The sequence below is a fragment of the Myotis nattereri genome (genome assembly GCF_964212035.1).
Source record: "Myotis nattereri genome assembly, chromosome: 4".
Lineage (NCBI taxonomy): Eukaryota > Metazoa > Chordata > Mammalia > Chiroptera > Vespertilionidae > Myotis > Myotis nattereri.
The window spans coordinates 7,686,076-7,712,680 of NC_138079.1; the positions used below are offsets into that span (position 1 = coordinate 7,686,076).

The following is a 26,605-nucleotide window of genomic DNA, read 5'->3' on the forward strand; positions in this document are numbered from 1 at the left end:
GAGAATAAGGAACTGAAAGATATCAGATGATAATTTACTTACGGTCCTATTTAATGCATCCCCACTTCCTCTTCATCTTTATGACAATTCACAATGTATAATAACTAACATTTCTTCCCTAGGTATATTTTATATCTTGACCCTAGCACATCAACACAGAACAGGGGTTATATATTAGAATAAACTGATGGTAACACATGAGATTCTGCCATTCCAGTTTATTGAAATGAGTAAATTTATAGCTTTATTTGCATACAGAAAGTGCACAAGAAAACAAGTATGTATAAAATATTTATGTGGCTGATCATCACTTTAAAAAATTTTTCTACTTTCAAAAATTCAACTATCTAGAAATAATTGCCTCCAGTTTAGCACATGTAGGTATTTGGACATATAAAATACTATTTCAAGTCTGTGTTTATAATGACTGAGTAGGAAGCCAGATGGAAAATTATGCCAAATATGAGGAGCTATTACCATTAAACATAAAACCATGGGACTTTAGCTTGGACTAGTTGGGGCTAATCAATAGAGATCCATGAGGCCAGCATCTTATTTAGATAGTAAGCAGTCATCCTCTTCTTCTACCTAAAAGTTACATTGAATGTGGTTGGTTAACACCCACAAGAACCTGAGCATTAGGGGTCAAGAGACAACATTAAAAACCCAACAAAAGCAAACAAAACTCATTTTGGCAAGAACCAACCCTCCGGAACTGTGCTAGCAATAGGACTGAAAGCTAACTGGGCAGTTTCCAAGGTTAAAGGAGAAAAATATTTCAGACATTAGGTTTGCAATGATAGGAGGGAATAATTGTTCTGCAGGTTTTTGTGTACGTTTTTTTTTCCCTATTGATCTTCTAACTAGCTATGAGGTTGTGGCTTCCAGAAAGCTTTCCAGTTACTTGATCCAGGTCTAGCATAACCCCAAATAAGCACCTAACGTATTTGGCACAATCACATTTCACTTTGTGATGTGTTGTCCTTCATTGCTGAGTCGAGTTCGGGTTTTCTTCAACATTAACTGCTCTCCTGGAACTTCAGCTCAAGAGGATGGCCCCTCTTCCACAGAAAGGATAAAGGTTGTCCCATTTGCAATTCTAGTTACTGGGATTAGCAATTACTGAGAAGGTGACAAGAGTTCAGATCTGTGAATCATTAGATATTTTGCCCCACAAAACTCCCTTTCTTGTGAAAAGGAAGTGATGTGAACCCAGGAGCAAAACTGATTGACAAGAGAATCAAAGGGAAAAGGAGAGGAGACACGAATAATGCATTTCCCTCATTGGCAAGAGCTAGCAGACTGGAGAAAGGATACTCTCGCCCTTGAGAAAAATACAATCTTCAGAAAGAGAAGTTATATCTTTAAAAAGGTTCTTGGGTGTGTCGGATTCCAAAGTGCCTACAGAGAAGTTGGACTTGCTTCAATTTTACTTTAAAAATTCTCTGGAAGTGATGGTGTGAAGCAAGATTTAAGAAGGTGCCCTGCTCGACTACAATTTTTAGGTTTTATGCTCTAAAACGGAACCCCCAAACAACCTTGAACAGTAAGGATTTTAAAATTTATTCAAAGCAGTCTGATCTGAGGGGTGGCTGCATCGCACAACCAGAGGGTACATGGGAGAATGTTCTAGAAGGTTTTAGGGACACACTAGGCAAGGGCTCAGGTAGGGAAACTACTTCATTTATATTTAAGCTAGAGTGTTTAGATTCTTAATTTATTTAAAGCTATAAGATTCAGTTTAGCATTAACCTAAACAGAAAGTGAGACTCTTTACAGGTGGAAGAGGCAGCAAGAAATAAGGCAGCAGATAATATGCAAAGCTGGAACAAGGGCAGCGGTCAGGACTAGTGTGGCAATCAGCTTTGTCCTTGACTGCTAAGGCCAACCTCTCTGTTCCTCTGGAAAGTCTGCAAGCCAAGTTCCTAGAGAAGTACGGAGAAGAGAAAACCCGTGGTTAGAATTTTTGGATTGGATATCAATGTATTAAATATCAAGCCATTATTTAAAATGTCAGTAACAGTATCTCCTAGGGCTGATGCAAGAGGGTTAAATAAGATAATAAATGTAGAACCTGTAATAAAGTGCCTAACACAAGTGATCAATAATGTTAGCTATTTTCTCCCATGATGCTTCCCCTCCCAATCTGTTAGTTTAGCAGGTTGGCCAAGATTATTCTCCCTTCAAGACCTAAAGAAAAAGGAGCCTTCAAAGACAACTCTAGTCAATTCAATTTAGTGCAAACAGTTCTCCCACGCTCCTGGTGTAGTTTATATTTTTCTATTTGTTCAATGCTTCTCCTGGAGAGGAGGGTGAGAATGAGTCTCTGCTAAGACTTCTAGCCTTCAATATATTACACTGTCTTATTAGCATTACAAACCACCTGGATGCTTGTTAAAACCAAGCTTTTCTCTTCAGCACCACACAGGGATACTTTAGGGCAGGGGTGGGCTCTGGAATTTGCCTTTCCAAAAATCTCACCCAGTTCTCTGAAGCAGATTTTATGAAAAAGCCCGTAAGAAACACTGTAACTGTAGAAACGCATTGAGGGGGAGGTGATCCAAATTGCAAATAAACTCAGTCTTATTGTTGTCAGATAGAAAATGGTTCTTTTCACTCTTTCTATGGGTCTCCTGAGCCAGCTATGCCCATCTCCTAAATGCAGATATACCTCCTCCCCTCCACTAACTTCAATCTTTTAATGTCAATCAAAGTTGCTTCCACTCACTGTTAAGAAAGAAAGGGTGGTTACATCAATAACTTGCTTAGGATGAAATCCACTAGTGGGAAGGATCAACTTTCAAACTCATTGGCACTGACACTGTTTTTGAAGGAGGTACTGGCAACTGTCCCACTTTGGGATTTAATGCCATCAGACTATTTAAGACTAGCTTTGAAGAACCTCACAAAGAAATAAGTACTGATTTGGGAGGCAGAGTATTGTGATCATTACCTGTTTAGCTGACCTGTTTTGTGGCTTCCGAAGGTCTACAGATTTTGAACCTTCTATAGCAGTGATTTTCAACCAGTATGCCAGAATTCTTAAAATATGCAATATCTGACTATTTAGTCAGGGGCACTGACCTCTTTTCCCTTAGATTTTCAAATGAAAAAAAATGACAACAGCCAACACTACAATAGCCATCCAGTACAAATGAATCAAAATTATACCTATTTTTTGTCAGACCGGCAAAAAATATAGTATTTTTGTGTGTGCCACAGTATTTTAGTAATTACTTTAGGTGTGCCATGAGATGAAAAAGGTTGAAAACCGCTGTTCTATTGGAATCAAGTAATTACCAGGATGCTTTGTAATCACTTAAACATGAAGGTAAAACAAAACAAAACTAGAAAGCTGTAGGTGTTATGTTATGTTTTACTTCCATAAATACCTGAAATATCAAAAACAAAGGATATGATAGAAATCCACATGCCCAGAGGTCTATTACTACTTTTGATATATCCTATATAATAAAGGGCTAATATGCAAATCGACCAAACGGTGGAACGACCGATCACTGTGAGGCACACTGACCACCAGGGGGCAGACGCTCAATGCAGGAGATGCCCCCTGGTGGTCTGTGCGCTCCCACAGGGGGAGCACCGCTCAGCCAGAAGCCGGGCTCACGGCTGGTGAGTGCAGCTGCAGTGCCGGGAGCCTCTCCCGCCTCCGCAGCAGTGTTAAGGATGTCCAACTGCTGGCTTAGGCCCTCTCCCTGGGAGGGGGCCTAAGCCAGCAGTCGGACATCCCCTGAGGGCTCCTGGTCTGTGAGAGGGTGCAGGCCGAGCTGAGGGACGCCCCGCCCCTCCCTCCCCGAGTGCATGAATTTCATGCACTGGGCCTCTAGTATGTATGTGTGTGTATATATATGTACATATATACATATACATATACTATACATATACATATACATATACACATATATATGAACACCAGCCTAGTCATTATAAAAGTAGCTAAGTATAGATTTTCATGTCTATTACTTCTAAATGACAGAGACTGAACCTCTTCCCAATTCTAAAATTGAAATTTCATCCTCACCCCCTACGCCACCCTACTTACAGAAGTTACGCAAAAGGACTTCCGAAAGGATCCCTATATACATCGGGAGATGCGGGTTGAGGAGAAGTCATCTATGGAGATACAACCAACCAATCAGTAAGTATACTTATAGTTATAAGAAAAAAAAAAAATACTTAGACTTCTCTAATTTCTTTAAAATTCACATAGGTCACAGAAGGGTCTACAATGATTTATATTTGCCAGCTTGTAACTAGTGGTGTATATTTATTATTTACATCAAAATCAAGGTTCAGGTAGATTATGTTTGCTTCCCCAGATTGGGAAGTATTTTTTCTTTTTTTGAGCTAAAGAATCATGGGTGAGAAATCAGGAACTTAAATCTATGAAAGATTTTTTAAATATAGTACTTTGGTTTGATTTTCTCTTCAAATGTTTTTATGAGCCAGGTTCAATGAGATGCAAAAGACTTTTTCTATATGATATTCATTTCTCAAGTTTAGAATAGGCATCCCTGCAAAAATCACCTTCCCCCAATTTGAGTTGATTACATGGTGGTGGTTCTCAATGATAAATCTTATTCAACTGTCCTTGATCATCACAGGATTGTTATACCTACAAGCAAGGTTAACCGTGGAGGCAGTAGCTCTTTGTGGCAACACTATGATTGACAGCTTGCAGCAGCTGATACTTACAGAGGCTTGTGATGAGCTGAAAGCATTTTTAGAGAAAGGGTTCTGAAAGGCATTGTCAGAAGAGTTGGTAACTGGCGGGGCACCTTGTCTGGGAGCTGGCTTTGGTGGTTCTAGAAGGTGAAAAACCCAAGTAATCAGTAGACAAGCTTTCCCCAAATACAGGCAGCAGGCCCTGGCCAGGCTTATCTTAGAAAGTAAGTTCCATGATTTTGAAATGTCCATCAATGGAGCAAACATCACCACCACATATGAGGGCTCCCAATTATTACAGGCAAACCCATCCCTCTCAGAAGAGGACACCATGCATATTGATTGACTTGAAGTGAAAGAGCTTCAGATTCCCCACTGGAAGCCATGGAGCTTGGTGGAGGCTTTCCTATACAGCCCTCCAGCTACCAGCACCCATTGCCTATCAATAGCTCTTGGCAGCCCTCAAAATTTGTCACAAGAGGGCAGCACAGGGCCAGACCTTTTCTAGGGAGGTGACTAGTTAGCTTCATAAGGTAAATGGTTAAGTTGTCTCCATAACCACCGATTAGGCTATTGGTGGGTGGGAGAGTTTTCTTCTGATGGATTCTGTGGGCCCATATGAAGGGGAAATACTAGTACTTGTTGGCATAGTAGACGGAGAAGTGGGTACCTTACCATTGATCTTTTTCAATAGTTGGTTAGCATCGAAGTCATCGTGGTCTGCATTCTCCTGAGGGATGCCCACCTTGCTGTTGAAATAACTCGAGAAGGCACTTGAAGTCCCCGAGGAAGGCTGGTCTCCCTTCCTCGCGGGGACCGGAGGCTGCCGTAGTTGTAAGTCCTTAAACATTTCTTTCACTTCCTTGACTTCTTGATCCCCGAGGGGGTCCAAAGCAACGAAGGCATTGGTGGAGATGTCCTTTGGAGGGCCAGTTCTGGGAGGTGGTTGAGGAGGAGTGGCCAGGAGAGAGGAGAGCATAGGAGGGGACTGGGTAGACACAGCAGGCACTGGAAAAATATTGCTCTGGAAAGGATTCCCCAGAGGGCTTGCTGATGACCAAGTATTGGGTGACACAGATGCTGATGGGCCCCAAACAACAGGGGCTGGAGGGGGAGTTGAGGCTGCAAAGGATGAAGGCTGGTTCCACCCTGCAACCGCCGGGCTTGTGGTAAAAACCATTGGTTGACTGAATCCGGCAGGCTGAGCACCCATCATGGCTCCTGGGACCATGGAAGGGGACTGATTGAACACGAGAGATGGCGGGCTCCATGGTCCTGTGTGAGGCGGTGTGATGGCTGCACCACCTGAAGGAAGTGAGAGAAAGAACTTATCAGGAGACAAGCTCAAAGAGGATTTCTGAGTTACAGAAAACAACTTTCCGGGAAGCATTTATAAAGCATCTACACGGCCAACGCCTTCATTCAGCCTTGAGGCTGACATGGAAATGAAGGCTCAGGTCACCAGGAGATTAACAAGCCGATACAGTATAGCTGGTATCCAAATGCAGGTGGCATTTTGATGCCCTTTCTACCACATCCTTTTGCTTCATTGGAAGGGTAACACAGACCGTAAGTACCGAGTCATGAAAAAATGGGCCCTCCTCGTACATACACTGGTGTATTTTAAACAGCTAGAACCGAGCCTGTCAACACTATGAATACATTTATGTATACCAGGGGTCCTCAAACTACGGCCCGCGGGCCACCTGCAAATACAAATATTGTATTTGTTCCCGTTTTGCTTTTTTACTTCAAAATAAGATATGTGCAGTGTGCATAGGAATTTGTTCATAGTTTTTTTTTTAAACTATAGTCCGGCCCTCCAACGGTCTGAGGGACAGTGAACTGGCCCCCTGTTTAAAAAGTTTGAGGACCCCTGATGTATACTAACCATGCTGATTATGAAGTAGCTAGTTAAGATAAACCATGGGGCACTCTGAGTCACTGATTCCATCTTTCCATTTGGCAGCTGGCTACTGTCTGAGTCTGATGGAAAGCGGCTATCACGCATGTGCCTTAGGCCTCAACATGCTTACGCCCTAAAGAAACCATTTCAGAGTTGCCTTGCTTTTAAATGCTGCCAAGGTTGATATAGCTATACAAAAGGATGATAAAATTCGCTTGGGGCCAAGATACTTTCAGGTTTTTCTATACGAACATGGAGGAAAGGCCGGTTATCCCGGGAGAGCTGTTTCAAATAAAAGTGCTCCTGCCATGTGTCACTCACTGAACTTGGCCAGAAGTTAGAACATGGTATGCAAAAGAGGAGGGGAGGGAGAAGACCCCGTGGAGCAAAAACACCTTCCGAGGTAACCAATGGCCTGTGCCCGGGGGTCTGATCTCTGTGGGGAACGCCCCGTGGCCTGCATCCCTGTCATGTTGATTAGGAGTAAGTGAAACCACTAAAGTCCAAATCTCTCCAACGTTTGCCCCTCTTCCTGAGAAGCTCGTTCCCTACATCTTGTTCAGAGACGGAGGGCATTGTCTCTCCTGCTTCTTCCAAAGTGTATTAATGACCCAGTTAAACTGTCACCACTAGCAGCCCTATTCACGAATGATGCTCGGCTCTCAAAACCTACTTGCTCTGAGCTTTGGGGCAGGGCATTCTTTCATCATGAAAGTGCTCTAACCCAACGAAGGCCCTCGAACTTGGGTTAGGGATGTTTCTGTTTCCAAAGTGAGAAATGTTTTGAAAATGGTATTCGGGGGCTGATGGAGCAGGGTATTCTGTCTTGAACTTTTCTAGTATTGGAGGTTGGTGTTCCTTGACTCAACTCTACCACCATGAACATCAGCCATCTGGCCACGAGCATACAGTGTGCTCATGGAGAGCAGTGGGTTTCGGGAAAGGCCATCTTACTAAGTTAACACCCTTATTTCTGAGTGGAGGGAACTGGGTACAAGAATATTAATGATTAAAGTTGGGAAAGTCACAGTTTGCGACAGTAGAGACGAAAACTCAGGCATACTGGCTCCAAACCCAGCAGCCTATCCTTCTGTTCTGCCTCTTTGGCATCAAGAAACAGGATTGTTTTTTTTTAATTGAATGTTAATGCAAATATTTATTGTACAGATACAGCTTTAGACTTCTTTTACACTAAAAGTATATACATATTCCCTTCACAATGAATCGAAGGGAAAGTTATCTTAGATTGTAGGCTTCTAAAAGGGAGCTGAGTTTGAACAAAGTTATCTCTAGCATTTTCAAACAAATTTATTTAAACTCTATTACTGAAACCCAGAGTCACTCAGTAATAATTTACACCAGATGGATGTGCAAATTGGGTAGAATTTTATCATCTTTCATGTTGATCGGCTTGCCTACCCGTAGGAAAGTGTGTGGCTTTAGACATAGGTGGTATTAGTGGGAGCGGTGGTAAAAGAGAAAAATATTAAATTTGCCAGGAAATAAAGACTTTCCCAATATATACTTATGCCAGCCTTCATTCCCATCTACAAGATTCCATGTGTTGTGTTTCCAAGATATTTAAGGCCCCGCTGGAAAAAGTAGAGGCAAGAGGTAAAAAAAAAAAAAAAAAAAGTTTCAGTAAAAAAATTCATTTTATTACATTCTGATTCTAGATGAAAACACAGGGTAGCAAGTCAAAACTGAAGGCTCAGCCTTTTACAACCCCTTCTCCCCACCCCCCATTCTCCAGAAGAGAGAGTCCCCCAGCTGGGGCCAGCGGAAGCCAGACCTACCACCTTCCAGGGTTTGGCGGAGGATCCCTGCTAGTGGACAGGGGCTATACTGTGGAGCTCAGTTTGAGTCCCATGTCCAAACTTGGAAGAATCATCAGTATTCTGCAGTTGTATACCCCAAGGCCTCAACAGGGGCTCCTAGCCAAAAAGCTTCACTTCGTCTGAATAAATGAACAGTTATAGGGTCCAGCTGTATTTTCAGGCTGACTTGTTCAATATTGGCTGTGAAAATTCTTCGGGGCATGATATCAGACTACAAAGCTCTGTGATGTGATCTGGCCACAGACACTGCCTGCAAGCTCACTACCCTTCTGCAAGGAAAAACATCAACCAGCTCCACTTGGGGGTGCAGGGAAAGGAGCAACGAGAAAGGGGGAAGCTCCCAAAAGACATGAAGAGCTTGGGGAGGGTCTCTTGATGGTACCAAAGCAAGCAGGGTGCTGGGACAAGCTGGCTTCTCACCCCACATGCATTTCAGCCATTTGGCATCTGGGTAACGACTTTCCTTTTGCTACCATCCTCCCGATATGATGAAACAGTTAATATGACAGAACTACAGTATGTTCCTTTGCAGGAAAACAACAGAGAAAAAAACAAAGCAGGGTCCTGATGACTGACTCTGCAGGAGGCAGAGAGAGATCCCTGATCAACTTGTACAGAATGAGGAAGGGAGCCCCTCGCTGCTCCCTCTGGGACAAAGTCTCTTTGGAGCTCATTGTGGTGCCAAGAAGCAGAAACACAGAGAATCCCCAGCCAGACAGCAAGGACTGTTGTCAGGGTTTCTGAAGACTGTATGACTGAGGCTGTGGACAAAGGGTAGCAGGGCCAGCCCTTAGGCACGTGGCCTTCCCCAGTGTCTTGCCACAGAGTGGCTCAGTGGCTCACAGGAGCTAGTGACACATATATGAATGGCAGCACCAGCACATCCTAGTTATCTGAAAAAGTCCCACCTCTTCCCTTATCTCTATGCTCTTTTCAGCATCACATTTTCAGCATTTACTTCTTACTCTATTAAGACACTCAGCTCGCCAGAATATTGGCAAGGAGCTGCTAAGGCTTAAGTATGCGGAGGCAGATAGGATCTATGCCTGTCCACACCCTCCAGATACCAGGGGTGGAGCTGGGCTCAGAAACTAGGACTTTCATTCTATGACTTACACTTGCTTCAGACTTTACTTATATCCCTTGCAGGGTATATGTCCTTTTCAAGAGGGGCAGCTGTTTAATAGGGAAGAGGGCTTCAAGCTAGAAATGGCAACTGACATGGAAGACATGCACGTTCTTACTTTTCTAATAGAGACGATAAACAAGGCTCTGTCATCTTAGCTCCAATGAAGCTGGGCTGTGTTTCAGAACCCCTCATAATTTTCTTTAGTGAGCAGTTGGTTCAAATAAGTACAATATTGAAAATGGATTTCTTCTCACATTCCAATTCAAGAAGCCAAATTTCATTTACATCCAAGGGTACCAAATGGGGGTGAGGTTGTACAGAAGGAAGAGTGGGAGAAAGGCTCTCTAAGATGCTCCAGTTTTATGCCCCTGAAACCTCTAAGGATATGAAGTGCCTTCCTTCTAGGCACTATCGTCCTGGGAGTGAAAATAACAGAGTCAAACCTGACTCGATCTCGGGCCCTTACCTAGACCTGCTAGGGGTCCCACAGGGGGAGAAACACTGGTCTTGAAGAGATCCAGAGGGTTGGTCTGTGGGGTTGTAGACTGTCCCGTAGGTGATGCCTGGCCTGGAGGTTCTGAGTCCGGAGGAGCAAAGATGTCTGATGTCAGCAAGTCATTTGCTGGAGACTGACAGGGTAGAGGGGGACATAAAGGAGTTACTCGGCAACAGAGAAATGCAGTGTCATTCTGTCTCCTACTCTGTACCTCAAATCTGGAACCACACAGAAAAACCACTTCCTATACTGATGGACTACCACAAAATACCAACCAACCAACCAACCAACCAACCAAAGCAAAAGGACAAGGATCCCTGCAATGGTCAGGAGACGAGGTCTTGGATTCTCAAAATGAAATCTAATTTATTTATTTACACATTTGTGTCTGCCTGGTCTCCTTGCCAACTAAAAGCTTGAAGCTGGGAAAGGGACAGTTATAAATACGTAGCTTAAATGCTTTTGATCATTCTAGTGGATTTGAATCAGTCTGCATGGCCTTGATACATTAGTCTAATCATTAGGCCAGCCTACATATTCCAAAGAGATTAAAAAATAATACTTAACAGAAACCACATTTTAAATTGCTTTTGAATGAAGTGGTAACAGTAAATACAGGTTTCTTTTAAGACAATGGATTATTCAGTCAACTTTTAATAGAGGAGGCAAACTCAAGAATTTGACGCCCCCACCTTGGCCATTAGCACAACCTGAGGTGGGTGTGCGGGGCACGCGGTAGTGTGGGGAAGGTATGGATAAGGGGAATCACAAGAACCCTTGCCCTCCGCTCCCAGAACGTGACCATCAAACTTACCAGAGGTACAGAAGCATAGCAGCATTAAAAACGGGAAAAAAAACTTGTGTTTAGTTAATGATAAGAGACAAGACATGCAAAGGGAAAGCAGGCCGCGACAACGCTGCTGAGCGCGAAGCTTTGAAAGGGTGGTGATTAGAGGAAGGTATTCCTGGGGGATGACAAGCTCACCCCACCTTCTATATAGAGTACAGCCACACAGGAAACTACAATAGCAGCAGGAAAGACAGCTGGCCTCAGACCACCCTGGGACAGCGAACATGCATTCTGCCCACGGACATGCGGAGAAGACAATTCACCTTGGCAGTCCTTCTGCCTCTTCCTGGTTTGGTACTCTGTGGAGGTGGGATAATGGCTATGGAGTCATGTGTGGAGGACTGGACAGAGCTTTCCAAGTCCTGCTTTAGGCCATTTGGCACGGGCAGTCCTTTGGGAGGGCTTCCCACAAAAGGGTTCGGGGAGGATTTGACATGGAAGCCGTTCTGTTCTCTTTCAGAGACCCCATTCTGAGTTCTCACTGCTGGCTGGGTTTGCGGGCTGGAGAGGGGCCACGGGTCTGCCTGAGCTTCCTGCTTGCCAGTCCGGTTAGAGATCTGGTCAAACTGCTGACCAAAGTAATCAACGTCCCCATTCAGGGGCCCATTACTCAGCGGAGTGGACAAGCCACTCAAATTCTCTGTCTTCTGATCTGGAGATTTGAGAGAATCAAATGAAGAGGGTGGCGATTGGTCCTGCTGTGCAAAAGGATCATCACGGAAAGGGTCAGGATTGGGGGTGGGAAAGAAATGGAGATTGGCAGGAAAGGCATTTTCGGGCAAGAAAGACGCCTGAGGCTTTGGTCGAGGAAGAGAGGAGGAGGTGATGCCGTTTGTTAAGAATGAATTTTCTCTTAAAGAATTCTGATTGGTGTTGATTTCAGAGTTTAGATCCACTAACAGGATATCTTTGCTTTCCTATCACATTTGGAAAGAGAAAAAAAAAAGAGAAAGAAAGTGTTAGTCCATGTTGTGACTTCAAATGAAAAAAGCTACATAAAATGACCAGGGTTATCACAATTCCCCTGAGATTTTGGTTTTTGACAAACAGGTTGACCATGATCTCCTCCCATCCCCTCGGTGAGTGCATTTTCCAGTTGAATAGGTCCTCCCTCCCCCTTCCCCACCTGTGCCTGTTTATTTATGTCTCAACTTCATTGACCCCTTAATTAAATGAAATCTTACTGTTGTTTATATCATTCATGTCACCGATTACCCTTACAGACTGGCTGAGTTCATGATCATGGTTGTTTCAATTCATGTCTTTGAAAGTCTTAAAGGAATTCACTGTGAGTCACTCCAAGTGATTAAGTATATAGAGCTTGAAGGTAAGACTAGACTTCAGAAGCCCTGCCCAGCTTCCTGCCTGATATCTTTGCTTTCTTATCACTGTACCCCCGTCATGTAACATCACCTCTCCAAATAAGCGCATTTACTGGCTAATACATTCATATTTTGCAGTTCTGGATGTGATGAAGTTTGATGTCAAATATATCTCCCTATAATTGGTCTTTCCTTGGGCCAATTATAGGGAGATGTCAGGTGTGCTTTTTAAAATATTTCAGAATCTTTTTGAAAGTGCTAGCCAAGTTAGATCTCTCATCCTGATCCCCTTAGCCTCTCCTCTGGACACACCCTTTTGTCCATGTCTTTCTAAGAAAGTGATAACCTAAGATAGGGATATAATCTAACAATATCACATTAACCTCTTGTATTTGTGCATTTTTAAAAAATAATATAGCTTAAGCCTTAGCTGGTTGGGCTCACTGGATAGAGCGTTGTTGGCCTGCGGACGAAAGGGTCTCAGATTTGATTCCAGTCAAGGGCACATGCCTGGGTTGCAGGCTCGGTCCAACATATGTGAGGCAGCCAATCAATAATTCCCTCTCATTACTGATGTTTCTATCTATCTCTTCCTCTCCCTTCCTCTCTGGAATAAATAAAAATATATTTTAAAAAAATATAGCTTAAGAGTTGCCTGTGTTATAACAGTAATCTCATCTATCTAGAGGATAAATTCAACTAATCTTTGTCTTTAATTTATATATAATCTAGTATGATTTATGTATAAGGTGGAGATGTGGGTTTAAGAGTTAATTTGAAAGACATACCAAATTCGTAACTCTACAAATTTATTCCTTATCAGTTTCTGGCATGTTAACTATCTGAGTTCTCAGTTGTTAGGTAAGACATCCTTCTCAGCATAAGAGCAGCCAATTGGATCAATCTGCCATGTCTTTATCACTAGTTAGGAGCCACCCTGGGACTGAGCTGTCACACTGACAGACTTCCTCCTAACTGACTTGGGTCCATTAATACTTCACTATGCTGACCACAGAGGAATATCATCCATAAACACCTTTGAAATGGAAGTTGGAATTCTAGCATTGCCCTGAACAGATCACTAAACATTATGATCCTTGAGACAAAAACAACCATCAGGGAATATGAAATTCTCAAAAAGAAAAGGGAGGCCTGAGGAGGCAGACCTCTTTTATTTTACGGGAAAAGAATACATTTCTAGAAAGTTTAGACCCCAGATCAGACCTAATTAGTATTCTATCTTTTGGCTTCCTTTACTGTTAGGTATAAACCACAATGCTTAAAAACCAGCTTTTCTTTTTATAACCAGAAGAATTTGTCAGAAGAAAGAGCTTGTCATTCAAATTTTCTTTTAATCAAAGAAACAATGGAAGATTTCTTAATGTAGGGATCTTTAACAATCAAAAGGTAGAAAAAGGTACTACAAAAGCTTGTGATTTCAGTATTTATTCATTTATTAGGAGCCACCTCTGGTTAGAACAGTTGGGTATTCACAGCTGGCAGAGTTCTCCTTTGCAAATACTTCAGAAGAAGTTCTTAGGACACCAAACAGGAGCCCCAGTGTTAGACTTCGGAATAGTCGGCCTATAAGTGAAATGTATAAGGCTTCCTCAGCTCAGGTCTGTTGCTAATTCCAGATTAAGAGTCTATCACATGATCTCACTCATATGTGGAATCTAATGAACAAAATAAACTGATGAAGAAAATAGATCCAAAGACGTAGAAGCATGGAGCAGACTGTTGAAGCTCAGAGGGATGGTGGGGTGGGGTGGTGGTTGGGGAGAGATTAGCCCAAGACTTTATAGGCATATATACATAATCATGGACATAGACAATAGTTTGGTGAAGGCCTGGGGGTGGGGAGGGAGCCGGGTGGAGGGGGCCCATGGGAAATAAAGGGGACATAGGCAATACTTTCATCAATAAAGATAAATTTAAAAAAAAGATTGAGTCTAGTTCATAGACTGTAATTAAGAGATGCAAGACTCCTCATCCACCTCCTCGGTCAGAGCTTCATGCATTTCTCCTTGGGTGTCAATACTGCATCCCCACGGCCATCGTTGGAGGACCCGAGACACAAGCACTAGTGATAGGAGAGTGAAATGCAGTCCCTGCTCTTAGGGAGCTCCAGCAGGAGGGGCAACAGGCAACCAAGTGGTGTCTGCCCAGAGACAAAGTCTGAACTACTGAACTCCATAGCCTAGCTCTCCTCTAGGCAGCTATGCCGCCTCAACACCTCACTGCCAAATCCTGGACTTCCCTACCCGAAGCTTTCTGTGTCTTTCTGTATTAAAATAAGCTTCGTTAGCCAGACCTTCAAAGTGACCCACAAGCGGGGGAGGGGGGGGGGAATCCAGCTTACATTTAGCCTAACTACTCTATTTTCCTACACATTTAAAAGACCCCGTTCAAGTTCAGATAATTTATAAAGCCTCTTCCCATGGATCCTCTATTTCAGCTTCACCTGTGCCCTTTCCGCATCTTACTTCCACAACACTGTTCCCCGGGCCCAGCCCTGCACCAATTTTAACCTCCTTGAAGGAGGACCATACCTTATGTTCTTCTCAGAATAACTCTGAATGATCAACATTTTCATTAGAGCATGTCTTTTTTTTCTTTTTTTAGATCAGTATGGATGAATATTGTTCAAGTGGTTTTCCAATAAAAATTACATTCTGAGGTACGCTACTTAGTTTGCAACATGAGCTTTATTTGTAACGCGTAAAACTATTCTGTATAAATGTTGGAGAAGGGACAGGGCCTAACTAATAAAGTTAAGATAATTGAGATTTCTCCTCTCTTCATCTCTTCCAAAGCACAACTACTGTAAGATTTGAATCTTTTAAAACATGCTGGTTTTATCAAAAGTAAAGATAAGTTTATTTTGTGATCTATGACTATAAAGTCAATCTGCAAGAATGCACTGGCAAAGTCTGACCAGCTCATAACTAATGTTGTTGGAATTCTCTTACTTATTAGATACCATCTACTTTGATGGTATTTATTTCTTTAATGTATTATTAGTTATTGATACACCAAAAATTCATAAAATGTATGAAGTCTAATATCAACGAGACTCAGGCTTACTCAAGCTGCTTTCTATTTCCTTTTTCCTAACTTTCCAGAAGGCTACAGAAGCAGACGAAGCCGTCAGCGCTTCCTTGCCTACCCCATGGAAACTGCTTCAGAGCTTGAGTGTTCTGATCTCTTTCAATAAACTTGTTTGACTGTCAGTTATACTTAGAAAGCATGCTTTTCAGACATCGATTTCAGAGCTGGGATGGACCTTCCAGGGCTGTCTAATCCTGTACGTCAAAAAGTTTCTCCTTAGAACGGTAACAGACATTGTGAAGAATGACAGGTCCTACAGGCAAGTGAGTTAGGACACACTGCTCTACAGAACCGCGAACAGGCTTCTCTATGGTGGCTTTGAGGCTTCTATAATGCAGTTATACAGTGTGAATCTCATAGGCTTGGGGGCTTGAAGTGGGTACCCAGCCCCTGCTCCTTCTCACCTCTAGAGCTTCAGCATTTTATGTGAAGTTTCATGGACCTGGCATTCTCTGCAATACTCTGGGCCAGTGAGACTCACCCAGTCTCTGGTCTGCTGTGGTTTTATTTCCAGTGACCTTCTTGGCCAGACAGGCTTGCTTAAAAATTCCCTGATGTCAGAGACCCCTAGACAGACAATGATGCTCTTTTGTCTGGTTGTTGCCTTCTTGTCTTTTATGTTCAAGCCTGGAAATTCACTCAGCACTATTACCTGACCCTCTAAAGCCAGGTAAATACCTTATAATTAACATCCACTAATAAGCTTTTTAATTGGTTTTAATGTTGGTCTCCTCCTTTTTAATTGGCTTTAACGATGTCATTGACATTGTGCATCTCATTGCTGTGCCCGGCAAGTAGCAGGTATTCAAGAAACTATTAAATAAATAACAGAAGTTATAAAAAGCCATTCAAAATTACATGGGTAATTTCACTGGAGGCCTGTTTTGGAAGGTCTGAGACTTGGGTTTTGGTGCTGAATTTGAACCTCTTTCTTTGGTAATTTTTTTTCTTTTCAGAATTACCATTTTCTTATCTGTAAAGGAAAATGTCATTCTAGTCTCGATATTAAGAAGATGTGATACACTCTAATATCCTGTAAAAAATGAGAAACTTTTTTTTTGAAACAAGGACAAGTCTTGGTTAAACATAGCGGAGCCTCTGTTTTAAATCTTGCTTCACACCAAGCTTATGCTAACTCACCAAGAAAGAATAAAAAATAAATGGAGCAGCCAGGAGGCTTTACAATTAATCATTTAAGAAACATACTTCCTTCAAGTAGGGTTAAAGAATTATTATTCAACTCCTCCTTCTGATCCTAAGTAATACCAAGAAGGATTACATTGCCCGACCTATGGCTCAGATTTAACCTCCAAGCAATATTAAGTATCTGAATTAGTCCTGATAGGTTCCCATGGTGACTTAAGATGCAAATTTGTTCTAGCAGCCATTTACACTTTATGCAGAAAAAAAATCAGCTGCCATGTTCCAAGTTTCAATAAAGATGCTCAAGATTTATGGTTAATTGCCAATTTGAGTCATAGATGTCATTTCCATTACATTGCAAATTTAAAAACAGACACTTACTGTTGGACTATTTAGGTCAGGAGGTGTAGACATGTCCCCAAACAAATCCATCCGGTCAACAGCCTTAAAAAAGTATTTGGATTAGATTCAGATGTGTCTACTCAAAAAGATTATTTTGAATATTGTTGTAATTGTTTCCTAAACAGACGTTTAGGAAAATAGCCGTCACAATTGAATTTTTATTTAACTAATACAGATTTGATATTGGGCGATTCAGGTCAGGAAGTGTAGACAGGTACCCAAACAAATCCATCTGGTCCAAACTCTTTAAAAAGTATTCGAGCCCCAGCAGGTTTGACTCAGTGGATAGAGCGTTGGCCTGCATACTGAAGGGTTCCAGGTTTGATTCCAGTCAAGGGCACATGCCTGGGTTTCAGGCTTGATCCCCAGTGGGGGCGGAGGGACATGCAGAGGGCAGCCAATCAATGATTCTCTCTCATCATTGATGTTTCTATCTCTCCCCCTCTCCCTTCCTCTCTGAAATCAATAAAAAAAAAGTAGTTGGATTAGATTTAGATGTCTTTACTAAAAAGATTGCTTTTTATATTAACATCAATGTTAGGGAAATAGTTGTTGCAATTGGATTTTCATACAGATTCTGTCTTTGAAACATCTTCAGGAAGTAAAACCCACATTCCGGTAAGCAAGAATCATAAAAAGTCACATACATACCAATTTCAGTTTGTTAGCTTGGTCATCAAGAGTCATTAGGGCCTCGCTTCCATTCTGAAAAGATGGCAAATATTTAAGGGCTTAGTTGGTAAGTTTTAATTTCCTAGTGTGTTGGCTTGCTCAGCGGTTATGATTTTGGTCCTGATCATTCAACCATACGTCTCCCATGACCAGAAGGGTCATGAACACGGAGCAATAAGCCAGAAGGGGAGCATGCTGGGCAGGGAGCAAACAAGGGCTGAATCACGTCAGACATCACAATTCACAAGGAGAGAAGATGCAGTTTTACCTCGACTGCGTTGTTGGCTTCTTCCATCTAAAAAGAAAGACATAAATTCAGTGATCTAGTAATTATAGTTAAAATGAGTAAAATAAAAGAACAAATATACCTATCAGTTCACAGGCATAAGCAAAGGAGACTCTTGCATATTATCTCTGCTCTACAGTCCCCTCCCCTTTTCACAATAATACTGGATTTGAACAGAGTGACTGGACTTAAACTTGGTAATCCTTTTTAGTCTTTAGAATCGATGTGAAGCTTGAAGGGAGAAAAGACCAGAGTCAGGGACTAGAAATAAGTGCTTGATGATCACTCCCATCCATTGCCCGGCTATTTGGGAAGAAAAGACAATACATTTCTCTCCTTCCCATTCTTTGGAGATCTACATAGAAGCCAATTCTCCAGACAGGCCATATGTTTACGTAACGTTCACATATGGTCCTAATACTGTCTTAAGTTTAATAGAACCTGTATTGGGTAGCACTTGCCTTTTTCTTTTCTTCTTCCTTTTTCTTCACGTTATAGATAACTTGAAAAAGGTCTTTAAGATCAATGACTAATGGCTCAGCCTGAAGCAAGAGAAAACATCTTTATCAGTATTTTAATCTTACTATTTTCTTCCCTTTGTCTCCCATCAGTTCTGAATTAGTACTCCCCCCTTTCTCTTAAAGCTCCTTACTACGCTCCCCTGTTTTATGGGGAATAACCCCTACTCCCATCCCCACCCCCAGAATCATAAAAGACAGCAGGGTTAATAAGTACTTAGACCAAACAAGAAACACCATGATAATTTTCCAAGTCCTTCTGCATTTCCAGGAATAATTTGCTATTATTCTATAATCAACACTCACTTTATAAGAATACTCATTCCAACAATCCTTGTACCACATGCTTCACGGGAATCAATGACATTTCAAAAATGATTCCTTAGAGCAGCGGTTCTCAACCTTCCTAATGCCGCGACCCTTTAATACAGTTCCTCATGTTGTGGTGACCCCCAGCCACAAAATTATTTTTGTTGCTACTTCATAACTGTAATTTTGCTACTGTTATGAATCATAATGTAAATATCTGATATGCAGGATGTATTTTCATTGTTACAAGTTGAACATAATTAAAGCATAGTGGTTAATCACAAAAACAATATGTAATTATATATATGTTTTCCGATGGTCTTAGGCAACCCCTGTGAAAGGGTCCTTCGACTCCCAAAGGGGTCACGACCCACAGGTTGAGAACCGCTTCCTTAGACCAATAAACATAGTTATCCTTTGAATCATTGTTTATTCCTCCCCCTATCTCCAGTTGTTTCTAGAAAGCTCGCCAGTTGAGTGATCCAGTTGAGTGATAGACACTCCTACGTTCCACTGAGGACAAGTCCCCTCCAGGTATACCTCAGGGCTTAGCACTTACCTGCTGCCCTGTTTTTATGGCAAAAAACTGATGCTGGCCTTCTGCTCCACACACATAACCAAATGCCCGGTTGTCTGTCACATCACGGGCGATGAAAGAGATCTTATTTACTGGATGTTCGTGCTCTATCACCTGAAAAAGGACAAAAACATGATTTACTGGGAAAAATAGCATCTATCTGTAGGCTAGCACAGCTAAGCATCAGATATATGCAGAGGCTGAATCAACCACTGAGCAACACTGGCCAGGCTATTCTTGTATTATTATTTATTAGTTATTTATTATTAATACAATACAACTGAAAACTTACTTTTCTCTACCCCTATATATTAAAATGAGACCCATACATAGACCTACAATAGCATCACAAACCAAAGGTTAGGATTAATCTAGTTCTTGTACTTGGGATTGAAAAGAATACCTGTGACATTATAGCATACCCTTGTTTATAGACTTGACACATCTATTAGAGGAAATAAATTTCAAGATAAAATGACTTAACTCCTCACTGCTACCCTGTTTTCCGCCTTTACATCTGAAGAAGTGATATAAATACTATTCTTTTTCCTACAGAATTTTGAAAAGGAAAAGGGGGAGCTAAAACTTAGTTGCAAATTGTTTGTCAAATTCAGGTGGTCAGAAAAGTGTCAGTGAAAGTGGATTCTTACCCCAGTTTTCTCATCAATTATTTTGATCCCAGAAAGGGAAATGTTGACCCAGATCCTTTGTTTGTGTTGTCCCTGAGACCGACCAGCCGCCGCCATGCCCTGATGAGGTTGGGAAAACAAGAAAACTTAGTTAAAACTACCCTATAATGCTTCTGATACTGAAACTTTAAAGGCAGCTTTGTTTTCAGCTTAATTTACCATCTGTGAAAGGCCTAAGCACCCTGCATAAGAGAGAGCAAGAAGGAATAGAAGGCGTTGAGCCAGGACATCACTAGTTAGTTCCGTGAACTTGGACAAGTCATTTTAATTCTTTTGATCTCAGAACAGTCACTGGTAAAGACAAGAGAATGTACTAGAAGTTTTTCAAAGGTGTTACTTCTAGGCCTTGTCTTAGTTAACAAGTATTATCTAATCAGTTTCACATAGTGACAGTGCTGGAATTCAAAAATTCAGAAAATCAAAGGGCTAACACTAAGGAACACAAGTTTCCAGGTACAGTCCTGACTTTTACCTGAAGACTTCCACGGTTGAAACAAAGCAAAAGGCATGTCGAGTCCTGCTACACTAGAACAACACTCAGAATATGCAAACAATCTCATGGCTACTCATCAAATGAGGTGCCACTGGATCGATTATGTGATTGGAAAGTTTTCCTCTTGAATAATTGAGATACAGGTAAATACAAACTTCTCATCTAATTCCTTCTGTTGGCCATTTGCCGAAGACAGGGACAAAGCATGCTTTCTGCCTTTTACCTTTAGTTTCATCATAGAATCTTGGCTCATTTTATCTCCTCTCGCATCTGGCACATCATCAATGCCAATTAGCTTGGCCTTGTATTTTACACCATCACCTTTGAATCTGGCCAAAAGATACTCATCCGTCTTTTCCGAGCCTGAGAAAAGAAAGAAATATAGGATAAAGTTTATAAATGTATTTAAATATCAGCCCCATGTGTCATCAAATATGTTCTGGAATCTACAAATCAGAGTAGTATAAATCTTGCTTATACTATGATTGACTAAGTGTGCAATATTCTATCCTTATTCTCACTTCCTTTGAGTAAAACCATGCTCTTTAATACTATATAAGATGTTGGGATGGAGAGAAAATAAACTCTTAATGGTGCAAAATGGACTGAATTATGGGAAACTTATGGAACTATGTGAGGTGGGACCTGGGGATATTCATTATAATTTAAAAATACTTTTAAAAAAGAATATAAGGAGAATAATGCTTGTTTTTTAATAAAAAAAAAAAATAAGGCACCACACAATTTACCAGCATTTTGAACTGTCAAAAAGGCAAAAGGGAATTATGAGTAAATTTCTTTGAAAATCACTTAAGATAATTATCCCATCTTTATAACTTCTTTTGCTTCTCTTAAAAGGCCTGTGTGGTCTCATTTCCATTGCTAAAGTGTAGAAGTGAAAAGCAAGCCAGTCAGGAAATATTTTCAAGCTATGAATGATTAAGACTCTGGCACTTTGTAGTGGTACTTCAGGTGAAGAACAAGGCTCTATAAAACAAAGATCTTTCGTTCGTAAAAACAGCAACATGGTAAACAGGTTACTGAAAGATAACCATGTACTAACTGATAGTTGATTTATCAACTGAACAAGATGGCATGAGAGCTGCCTGGCAAGACCCCGGCGATCACAGGATTCAGAGACACGTCTTGTATATGGAGTGAACCAAACTCCAGCTCTCCTGCTCAGGCCTGGAGACCAGGCTCAGGCTGAAGCCAGGCCAGGGCCAGCTCTTACTTTACCCTGAACTTCTCATTTCTTCAGAGGTAACCACCGCGAGCTCCCCTTATTGGCCTCAAGAGGATTTCTCCATACCTTTCTTCTTCTCCTTCTTCGACGGTGCTTTTGGTGCGGCCTGTTGGTCAGGCTGACCATTAGATGTACTGGTTTCTACTTCGTTAGACATGGCAAGAAGGCAGACAGCAAACTCCAGCACCAGCAGACACTCAGTGACGCCAGGTGCTCCCTGATGGCGAGGTCTCAAAAGAACATAACCGACTGCAGACACCTGTAGGCAGAGTTTAGAGGCGTAATGAGATTATAACACACCAGACCCAGACTTTATGCCATAACAGGCCTACCACTAGCGATTCTCGAGTGCAGTTCTTCAGACTCATTTTGTTCTTTCTCCTCTATTAGACTGAACTCTGAAAGCAGGGGAGTGGGTAGGAGTGTTTCCTTTGAGGTTTCCAAAATGGAAAGAAGGTGTTTACCAGATTTTTCTTTAGTCATTTGGTCTCTGGTAACATTTAATGATTATCTAGCTAAGTAGCTTGTGTTGGATCTTTGGCATCAAAATCTAGTATGAAAGATAGGGATCAAAATGTGTGACACACAGAAAAATAAGGCTTCATAGCAAAATAGAAATAAATGGAATGCTAAGCTTGAGAAAATGGCAACTGGCATGTGAAACTGGGTATTATAAATCCTGGTCCTCAAAAAATTCTTTAACTGTAAAGGCAGTGTCAAGAGTAGAGCTATATATTTTATCTTATTCATATTAATATTTTTTAAAATGTTAGGTTTTTGCATATAACCTCCAGTGCTGTCTATAAGCACTATGCTTTAAAATACACCCACTTTGACATTAATCCTTACACATATCAGGGAGAGGATTAATTTATGGGGTGTCTGTTGTATAATTAATTCATTGTGTGTGAATACTTTTATGCTATTATTTAGTGTTACTCTCCTCAACATGGTTGTGGTATATGCTCTCATAAAGCTCCCCCATGTATCATAGTAGGCAAAACAGAAAAATGCAGGTCATTGTAAGCACTAATGAAAGTGAACTAATGTTTCAAAAGGTTCTTTCACCCCCCAAGAGTCAAAGTTTCTAGACAGCCCTGGTTGGTTTGGCTCAGTGGATAGAGCATTGGCCTGTGGACTGGGGGGTTCTGGGTTCGATTCTGGTCAAGGGCACATGCCTGGGTTTCAGGCTCGATCCCCAGTGGGGGGCGTGCAGGAGGCAGCCAATCAATGATGTTTCTGTCTCTCCCTCTCCCTTCCTCTCTGAAATCAATAAAAATATTTTAGAGAAAAAAGAAAGAAAAGGAGAAAAAAAAAGTTTCTACACAGCTGCCGAGAGAGCTAGAGACAGGTTAACTTTCTACCTGGACTGAAGACCGATGACAAAGAAAAGCTCCTCACAGTCTGTAATCCTGTTAAGACCACCAATGGGCTGTTGTACCCCCTGAAGCCCTCTTAATTCTATGCCTACAGCACCCATTTATTTGAGCTTTTAAATTCAAGGATCAAGTCCATCACATGGGAATATGTACTGTTTGTTAGATACTTAAAGGATAAAAAGTAAGTTTTAAGTTTTTGCTCAATGAGCTTCAACTGCCACTTACTTGCTTCATGAATGTCAACAGGTTCTCCTGAAGGTCAGCATTTAATCTCTCCCCCCATGAGTTTTTATATTTTATTTTATTTTATTATTTTTATTTTATTTTATTTTACTTTATCTTTTAAATCCTCACCCAAGGATATTTTTCCATTGATTTTTAGAGAGAAAGACAGAGAAGAGAGAGGCCTGGGACAGGGAGGAGCCTGCAACCGAGGTACGTGCCCTTGACCGGAATCGAACCTGGAACCCTTTGGTCGACAGGCCACTGCTCTATCCACTGAGCCAAACTGGCTAGGGCTCCCATAAGTTTTTAAATAGTCCTTGTAGTCTTAATAGTCTTTGAAAGCAAATACATAAAAAAATACATAAATCTATGTATAGTAATGTTATCTGAGTTATTTCATTTGGAGATTTAGTTGTTAGTTTTGCTCAAAGACACCTGGATAGTAGGGAGCCATAGAGAAGTCTCTGCACTTGGATGTCATACAGAGTAGAGAGTTCAAAGCTCTTTTCTTTCTTTTTAAAAAAATTTATATGCTTTTATTGATTTCAGAGAGGAAGGGAGAGAGAGGGAGAGATAGAAACATCAATGATGAGAGAGAACCACTAATTGGCTGCCTCCTGCAGGCCCCACACTGGGGATTGAGCCCCCAATCTGGGTATGTGCCCTGACTGGGAATCGAACGGTGACCTCCTGGTTCACAGGTCTATGCTCAACCACTGAGACATGTTGGCCGGGCCAAAGCTCTTTTTACTCAAGACGTCTTTGGGGGTCAAACACTATTAGCCTTTTACCTGTATTAACCGCAAAATTTACAATAACCCTGAGTATTAGGATACAGTGTGATTTCACTTTTCCTGAGGGAAAGCCAAGGCTCAGAGGTTATAACTTACACAGATGCAAATACTAGAACCTGGGTCTAGCCCAGGCTGTCTGGCTCCAAGCCAGGGTTCCTTAGATGTGACAGTGATGAATCTCATCTGAGAAATCTCATAATAGCTACAGAGATGCTGTTATACATCTGTGTGGCTGCCAAAAGATATGTCCAGTTCTAAATCCTTCCAAACTAAGGCATAGCTTAAAATATAAATCTAGATTGCATTAAGCTATTGGGCTTGTTTTAAGTTCTAGTACTAGTAAGGTCAAAGATCTTATGTAGGGGGAACAAGTGGGTGTAGGACAACTAGAATGTATAGTCTTCTCATTCATTAGGTTCCCTGGGACCCTCCTGACCACGAGCACAACATTAATCAGAAGACATACACAATGAATGTTAGCCTAAGGTAGGGGTCACAAATTAAAGCTCAACACATATGCAAAGGGTTACCTGGACAGCTCCCCATCTAAACCTAGCTGGTTCTAGTTTTTAGGGACAGGCTGCTTCTTTCATTAGAAGCTTGAGCAGAGAAATAAGAAAATACATTTGGAACCAAATGAGGATCTCAAGTTATTGGATACTAGAGGTCCGATGCATGAAATCCAGCCCAGCCTGCACCCTCTCCAATCTGGGACCCCTCAGGGGATGTCTGACTGCCGGTTTAGGCCCAATCCCTATGGGACTTCCCTCTCACAATCTGGGACTGTTGGTTCCCAACCGCTTGCCTGCCTGTCTGCCTGATTGCCCCTAACCACTTCTGCCTGCTAGCTTGATCACCCCCTAACCACTCCCCTGCCAGCCTGATCAACACCTAACTGTTCCCCTGCCAGCCTGATTGCCCCCAATTGCCCTCCCCTGCCAGCCCAGTCGCCTCTAACTGACCTCCCCTGCTGGCCTGATTGGCCACAACTGCCCTCCCCTGCCAGCCATCTTGTGGTGGCCACCTTGTGACCACATGGGGGTGGCCATCTTATGTGAGGGTGTGATGGTCAATTTGCATATCACCTCTTTATTATATAGGATTCTTGACTCCTTAAGGCCTAATGTAGAATAAATTTGTAAATGAAACTTTGCTAAGTCAATAAAATTTGCTTCCATTTGAGAAAAGATATCTAACTTGGATTTTGGACTTTACAAACCTCCCTGAAAGAATGTGAAGACTTCCCCTTTCCATGGCATAAGAATCAGATGACTGGGAGAGATTTTGGAGCTTGCAACATCTTTTCTGAGAAGGCTCTGAGAAATGTAAACCAGAACACTGCGTGAGTCATCTTAAGACAACTATGTCCTTTGCACTAAAAAAATAAAATAAAATAATAAAAAAATCTGCAAATCTGCTATAGTTTGTTTAGCCCTTAAAGTTATGCATGTAAGACATCCAGTATTTAGAACCCTGGAATGCTTGGCATAAGAACACATTTGTGTAGAGGCAAACTTGGCTGGCACCTTCTTATTTTTGCTTTTCTTTCCCATATATTCCCAATAGGAATATATTGGTATCGGCAATAATACTAATTAATAATCCCAGAATTCTAAAGCAATATCCTGACACCAATTTACCACCTTCTGCCCAGTCTACCTTCTAGCCCTAATTATACAGAGCAGAGAAGAAATTGCTTAGTCAGCCTCAAAATGCTGGTAAAGGAGTAACTTGAGTTAAGGACTTATTGAATGGTAGGCCCATTCCACAAATGGTAGAGAATCTATTTTTAATGTTAAGGGGAATGAGACAAACACCTAACCTATCAAGCACTTAAAACGTTTATTCTGGCAGGTCCATGAAATAGAATGTGTCTCTGCTTTATGAATAATGAAATGGACTCGGTAACACAAGATTATTTGCTAGTAAGTCTCTGAGCTCAAAACTGAACATGATCTATGCCTCTGTTTCTACCATATATGCTGCTACTCTTTATTTTTTTTAAAGCTCAATGATTTTAACCCATATTTTGTAAGCTGCTTTCACAGTCATAATCCCATTGACTTTAAGATATCAGTGAATTTTCTCGGAAGAGCCACATAAATAGACACAGTTAGGGGAGTTAAGGAGAATCAAGAACAAAGCAACATAAACATCTTTACCAAGAGCGTCCAGTACTTTGTACCGGTCACAGAATGTGTTTCCTTGTCTTTTAGAACGTCATGCCTGTCTCAGCTGAGCTACTGCATTAGGGCATGTGAAATATTAACCTCCCAGGCAGATCTCAGGGTCCAAGAGGGCAGCGAACAGCCTTCACCACTATTTTCAAAGCAGCCTTTTGAGAATGAGGAAGGTTGCCAGAAATGAGGCAGTGAAGTTAGGCTGTTTCTGAAAGTTGATGTAACTCCTTTCTCCCTTAGCTGCTTAGATGCCCATGCTTTTAGGAAGGCTTACTCTACCTGCAAAAGCCACGCTGAGCAGACAGGAAGATTTGTGCAGCCTCTTTAATTGGGGAGGTGAGACCACATAAATGC

At 41.6% G+C, this 26,605-nt stretch overlaps 1 protein-coding gene across 3 annotated transcripts in view; it reads right to left on the reverse strand.

The window, feature by feature from the left end:
- DAB2 (DAB adaptor protein 2) overlaps nt 1-26,605 on the reverse strand; it is a gene marked incomplete at its 3' end in the record, with an annotated part of 48,627 nt that overhangs the window by 81 nt on the left and 21,941 nt on the right. Inside the window, exons 2-14 of one of the 3 annotated variants that reach the window (XM_081089963.1) lie at nt 21,740-21,932; nt 20,651-20,790; nt 19,896-19,994; nt 19,228-19,359; nt 18,303-18,383; nt 17,824-17,850; nt 17,535-17,588; nt 16,863-16,925; nt 11,169-11,822; nt 10,026-10,188; nt 5,362-5,991; nt 4,717-4,826; nt 1,890-1,925 (exon numbers count right to left, since the gene is read on the reverse strand). In XM_081089963.1, the coding sequence (XP_080946089.1) occupies nt 1,890-1,925; nt 4,717-4,826; nt 5,362-5,991; nt 10,026-10,188; nt 11,169-11,822; nt 16,863-16,925; nt 17,535-17,588; nt 17,824-17,850; nt 18,303-18,383; nt 19,228-19,359; nt 19,896-19,994; nt 20,651-20,790; nt 21,740-21,830 (2,280 nt within the window). In that variant the 5' untranslated portion in view covers nt 21,831-21,932. Of the gene's footprint in view, nt 1-199; nt 1,926-4,063; nt 4,135-4,716; nt 4,827-5,361; nt 5,992-10,025; nt 10,189-11,168; nt 11,823-16,862; nt 16,926-17,534; nt 17,589-17,823; nt 17,851-18,302; nt 18,384-19,227; nt 19,360-19,895; nt 19,995-20,650; nt 20,791-21,739; nt 21,933-26,605 lie in introns of those variants that run through there. The other 2 variants (XM_081089961.1, XM_081089962.1) reach the window with 2 other exon arrangements.